This window comes from Osmerus mordax, chromosome 21 (assembly GCF_038355195.1).
Source record: "Osmerus mordax isolate fOsmMor3 chromosome 21, fOsmMor3.pri, whole genome shotgun sequence".
In the NCBI taxonomy this organism is placed as follows: domain Eukaryota; kingdom Metazoa; phylum Chordata; class Actinopteri; order Osmeriformes; family Osmeridae; genus Osmerus; species Osmerus mordax.
In genome coordinates, this window is record NC_090070.1 from 6,991,368 (window position 1) to 6,997,367 (window position 6,000).

At 54.6% G+C, this 6,000-nt stretch overlaps 1 protein-coding gene across 2 annotated transcripts in view; it reads right to left on the reverse strand.

Annotated features, from left to right (window-relative positions):
- The window catches only part of rbfox2 (RNA binding fox-1 homolog 2), a 29,415-nt gene that overhangs the window by 13,097 nt on the left and 10,318 nt on the right, over positions 1 to 6,000 (reverse strand). For both annotated transcript variants that reach the window (XM_067258896.1, XM_067258897.1), the window contains 2 exons: positions 425 to 631; positions 84 to 257 (listed from right to left, as the gene is read on the reverse strand). In XM_067258896.1, coding sequence (XP_067114997.1) covers positions 84 to 257; positions 425 to 631 — 381 coding nt within the window. The remainder of the gene's footprint in view (positions 1 to 83; positions 258 to 424; positions 632 to 6,000) is intronic.

Below are 6,000 nucleotides of genomic sequence, written 5' to 3' on the forward strand. Positions count from 1 at the left end.
CCTTGGTGCCATGGCGGTTTACTGACCAATAAAAAGAAGGAGATATCATGGGAAAAGAAACCCTCCCAAGGTCAGGGACGTACCCCAAACATCTGCCGGAGGTCGGGATCTCGAAAGCGGAAGGGGATGTTGGATACGTGGAGGCGCTTGGGGCTCCCCTTGGCGTCCGTGTCGTCCCCTGAGGACCCCCCGCCGCCGCCGCCCCCTCCTCCTGAACCCACCCCGGATTGCCCATCAATCTGGGAGGTGCCGTCCGACTGCAGGGAGGCCGAGCGAGAGGGAGGGAGAGAGAAAAGAGAGAGAGGTTTATTCAAAGTCTTTAACTCTATTCATGGCCTCCCCTCCTTCCACGGCGTAAATCAAGTGCCTGAGGAAGCCGGGGCCAAATAAGAACCCCCCGGTTTGAACCCGACTCAACACTCACTTGGCTGTTCAAGCTGTTGGGTGCGTTTGTTGCGGTGTTCGAGGCGGCCCCGGCCTCCACGGGGCCCTGCACCGCGCCGGCGGTGTACAGCGTGGCCCCGTACTCCAGCGGCAGGCCGTTCTGGGGGGGTGGAGGGGGAGGTGGGGGGAAGGTGGAGAAGGGCGGGGGAACCAGGCCCTCCTGACCACCGGTAGTATCCTGAGATCCCTGAGAGGGGGAGAGAGAGAGATACAGAGACATAGAGAGAGAGAGGCGATGTGAGGAAGGGGAGAGAAATGGAAAGAGGAGGAGTAGATGTGAAGAAAAGGAGGGAGGGAAATGGAAAGAGAGAGAAAGAGAAGACTTTGTAAGTAGCTGGCTGGCTAAACTCCACCATATCTTTTACTGCAGAGAGAGAAAAAGCATCACTGGGGCACAGGCAGACCACTTTCCCAGGAGCTCCAGTCGAAAACGTATTACAGGCACAGATATTATATTTCCACCCCCCATCCCCCCTTTGGTGTGTGTGTGTGTGTGTCTCCTGCCGCCTATTAAATATTCACTACAGCCACATCTATTATTGAGGGTCAGCAGCTTCCACACAGAGTGCCTCACAATGGTGCGCATCCGACGCCCACACACACACACACACACACACACAGACACCCTTTCCATACACTGACTCTGACACGCAAACACCCACACGCTTAAACGCTCACAAATAGCAACTGTTGGATAGCGAGAGAGAGAGAGAGAGAGAGAGAGAGAGAGAGAGAGAGAGAGAGAGAGAGAGAGAGAGAGAGAGAGAGAGAGAGAGAGAGAGGAGAGATGGAGAGAGCACACTCCTGGTGCAGTAATCTTATGCAGCTCCTTAAAATACCCCCAACAGATACAACAAGGTACACACACACACACGATAGACAGCGCAAGTGTACTGGCTTTCTAATTGCTAACCATTTTCATTTGCTCTTTCATTTTCATGCCAGCATGGATTAGGGCTGTCCATTCCTTCCCTATCAGTCTTCCCCTCTCCCCTACTCTCCTCTCCCTCGCTGCCACCCCCCCCCCCCCCCATCCCCCCTTCTTTTTCCTCCACTCGGTCTGTCTCATCTCTCTCTGCACCCGCGACCGTTTCCATTTAGGGTAGCAGTGCCCCTCTGTCAGCAGACTAGGAATGCACAGAAGCCTGTGGGGGAGTGAGTGAGTGTGTGTGTGTGTGCTTTTGTATAGTGGACAGTGTGTGTGTGTGTGTGTGGTGTGCGTGTTTGTGCGTGTGCATGAGGAGAAGTGCGAGTACAGTACGTGTGCGGTTGTGTAGGCCTGCCATTCTGCGTCAGCTCTGAGGTGAGTGTGTGTGTGTGTGTAGGTGGGTTATGAATGTCCTAAGGTGAGTGTGCGCGTACGTGCGCGCGCGTGTGAATGAATGATGGGCCGGAGCGCTGGCCTGCTGCGAGGCACAATAGATTCCCGTCCCTGTGGGAGTTTGTGTGTGTGCCATCTGTCTCCCAGACTCTGACCTTTCCCTGCCTCACACCTGTGACTAGCTAGCCAGATCCCCCGAACTGTATGTGTATGTGTGTGTGTGACACAGTGAGACAGTCACACAGGGCTGACCCGGGTCACGAGCCGATATAAAGTGACTGGGCTGGCTTGCTTTGTCCTAGATACGCGCAGACATCCTTTCGAAACGGAACCCTCTCTGACTCAACTTCAAGAGATGAAGCTGGAAACGTGGTCTTCGGCTTCGTAAAACGGTTCCACCCAAACAGAACGCTCCACACCCACACTCTCATGAAATAACTGTGTGGTTGCTTCCATGCTGAACTTCGGCCAATTCAAAACGGAACAAGATTCAAATATTTTCAATATATTTCAGAAGATCGTTTTGCATCCGGTCTACCTTTGCATTTTTATGAAAATTTTGCATTCTACATACTTCCCGAATTTAGCCAACTCAACATTACACCGACCCCTAGGCTGAGAATGGGGATGTATTTTACCACAAGGCATGCAGAGGGTAGCAACCACAGTATTTTCGGTCGGGTCGGACAAATATAGCTTAAAAAAAGGGAGCAACCAAGTGTTTGTGTTGAACTGGCCGGCTTTTTAGAGTGCCGCCACATTCAGCCTCGGCAACATGGTGCAGCAGCGCACGACCCGGGCACACGGAGGAGAAAGCAGCTGCTACTGAAATAGTTTTTCAGTGGGGGTGTGTTTGTGGGCGCGTGTTCTTGCGTGTGCTTCGTCTGTCAGGGCTGTCTTGTGCGATTTTCGCTGACCGTGAGCTGCCTTGTCATCCTCTCTTGATAAGAGCATCAGCTGAATAAATACATATATAAAGAGAGAGCGAGAGAGCGAGAGAAAAGGAGAAAACGAGAGAGGAACCGTCCTGTTCCGAGACGCTGATGTCCTCCAGTCAGATGGGCGATGCGCTTTTTGTGTGTGTGTGCGTGCGTATGCATGTACCCGCCGTGTGTGTTTGCGTAGGGGCGCGTGGGGGTTGTTTGTGTCCGCCGAGTTGCCTCTCGTCGTGCGTGCGCTTCGGTGTGTGTGTGTGTGTATGTTTGTGTTCATCGCGTGCGCGCTCCTTTCTGATTGTGTACACGCTCCGATGCTCTGTGTACGTGCGCGCGTGTTTTATTATCTGTTTGAGCGCTGCAAACCCCCCCCCCCCCACACACACACACACTCCCCCCCCCCCCCCTCTCCTCGTTGTGTAACACTGCGCAGGCAGCAGCAGAGCTAGTGACTCAGACTGCTAGCTGGAGCTGAGCTTTTCCTTTCGGGTCAGCGGGCAGCGTCCGAGCCCGGGCGTGTTTTTCCGAGGAGCCCGCCGCCGTCGTAGTTCGCGGAGCGCCGGGTCGACGGCGCGGGACCCACCGGCGGCGTGCCGCTGCGGAGGAACCTCGGCTAGCTCGCCGGAGCGACGCGCCAACTGGGCCGGGGGGCGGGGTGGGGGTGTGGGGGTTCACATGCATAATGACTTTTCAAGAGGTTCTTTTCTTCTCCCTCCTTTTTTCCTACTCGCTACGGCACGACTCGTATCGTTTCATTTCGAAGACCGTGGAAAATGGAGTGGGGGGAGGAGCGCGGGGGGGGAGGACGGGGTGTAGTGTTGGCCTTAGCATGGCTCGTCTCTGCCAGCCATGAGAATGGCCAGTGGCCGGGCTTGTGTGGCGTTTGTTTGTTGCCATCGTGGCTGTTGTCGCGTTGTTGTGGCAATGAGCTGGACTGACAAACAGCTGGATGAGCGCTTTGCAGCACGCCCAAGGCATAGCAATGAGCCTGGGGACCCCCCCTCCTTGTTAAATAATTCCAACCCAAGTCGAACACCCCACCCCCCCCCCTCCCTCCTCCATCTCCACCCCAATTCCTCCATCGCCCATTCCCCCCCCCCTCTTTTTTTCTCCTCCTGGTGCTGTTCGCTCATCCACCCCCTCCACCCCCCCCCCCTCCTCCTCCTCTTCCCCATCCCCTCTTTTCTTTTTACGCTTCATAAAATCCAGACGGGACCCCGTCCCGCCCCCCCCAGAGTGTCAATCAAACCGCCTGCCTCGTAGCGACGGGACATTAACCTCCCCCCTCCTCCCACCCGGACTCCTCCCACCCCTCTGTTCTGGATCTCCTTATAGGGTAACATGTCTGCTCGTCAACAGAGGCCCCTCCCACTACAGCCCCTCATCCCTTTTCCTTGTAGGGTGTTATGTACGCTCCAGATCTCCCCCCCCCCCCCACCCCACCCCCAAAGGCACCACACACACAGTCACACACACCCAAATGTGTGCACACGCACACTTTTCTTTCGCATCCCTTCCAACGATTTCATCTTTCATCTCTCCTCCAGCTTCTCTGACGGTCCGCCCGGCTCCACTGCAGCTCGGTCTGAAAGGTAAACACTCCGGAAATAAAGATGGCTGACATCGTCAGTCAGCCCATTTCACTTTAACGAACGGCGAGGGTGGGGGGAGGGGGGCTGGGGGCGCTGAAAGCCACGCGCTGTCCCCGGCAAACACGCAGCGCAGGTGAGCACACAGAACACGCCATGCTCTGTGTCCACGCCTCGTCCGCAGGAACGGGTTCCTCTCGTTCCGAGAGCGGAGGGGGGGGGGGGGGGGGGGGAGGGGGTTGCTCGGTGACAAGATCCCACTCGGTTAGTCCCAATGTCAAAACGGTTGACAGTGTGGACACAGGTAACTCATATGACTGGACAATCCAAGTCAATGGTCCTGAACAAACAGAGAAAGAATGAGAGAGAGAGAGAGAGAGAGAGAATGAGAGAGAAGCAGAACAAACCTAATCGCCGAAAATACAAACCCCCTCTTGGTGACATATTATGCCCTCCAACCACGCTTCCCAAAGCCACAAGTCAAAACAAGCCTTTTGACTCTCAAACCTTTCCAAATGGGTGCTTTAAAAAGGAAACAGATCTCTCATTAACATCCTTTAAGGCCTACCATCAACTATTCAGGCACGCCCCCATACCCCCCCCCCCCCCCTCCACCCCCGGTCCCCATTCTTGGGTGCAGTATCGATTAATTACTTCCATTTAGAAATTCTTTTTGAAGCGTGTCACAAGATATGGAAGTGTTGGCTTGGCCTAATCTGCTGGTCTACATGGAGTAGCACTCACGCACCGACTCCTCACACCTCTTCCTCTCTTGCTCTCTCAACAGACTTCATCAATGAATGAGTCATGCGTGCGCATAGTCATGGCAACGGGGCCCGTAGATCTTTCCGGTATGTGCAACCTTCGAGAAATCAATAGAAAAACCCATGGAGAAATTCAGGAGGACGATGCCTAATGACGGTGAACTTTGTCACCTCTTTATAGTTTAGGCAAGCGTGTATTTAGGTGTGCAAGAGGTGTGCGTTTGTGTGTGTGTGTGTGCAGCAGCACAGATTGGTGTCTCTCCCACACCTTAGGGCACACGCTAGGGTGGGGCTCGGCAAATATTTCAGCTCTCCCTTTCTTTCTTTCGCTCTCTCCCTCCCTTTCGCAAAACTATGATAGCGCTATTTGTGTTCAGAGCTGTGTAGGAGCACTTAGAAGTCTGTGCCTGACTGCAGGTCTGCAGAATTAAGGTTGCTTTTCAAAAATGCACCAGGAGGGGTTGTTTCCTGCAAAGTCAGCACCTTGGCGCTATTATTATGTCACTCGACCAACTGGCTTCCTCCAGGGTTTTACCCTGCCTACCGATCCCATGTAGTTAGCACTCTCTCGGTCTCTCTCTCGCCCCTCTCTCTCTCTCTCTCTCCATCCACTTTCTATCTCCCCATCTCACGTGATCTGTCTTTCCTGCGACGTTTACTAAGCCCATTCCTGGCAAATCAGAGTGGGCTGTCACCTTAGAAATCAATTTCCATTCCCTGTGCTCTCTCTCTCTCTCTCTCTCCCCCCACCATCCCCCTCTTTCTGGAGCTCTTAAAGGAAAACATTGAGATAACAGCTGCCAGGGCCCCAGGGAGGAACGGGGGGGGGTGGGGGGGGGGGGGGGGGGGGGGGGGAGGGAGGGAGAAAAGAGGTCAAACAGTAAAGAGAGTAGGATTCCAAGGTAAAGCTGGAAGAGGAGTGCGCACGCGAACGTCAGGGGGGGGGG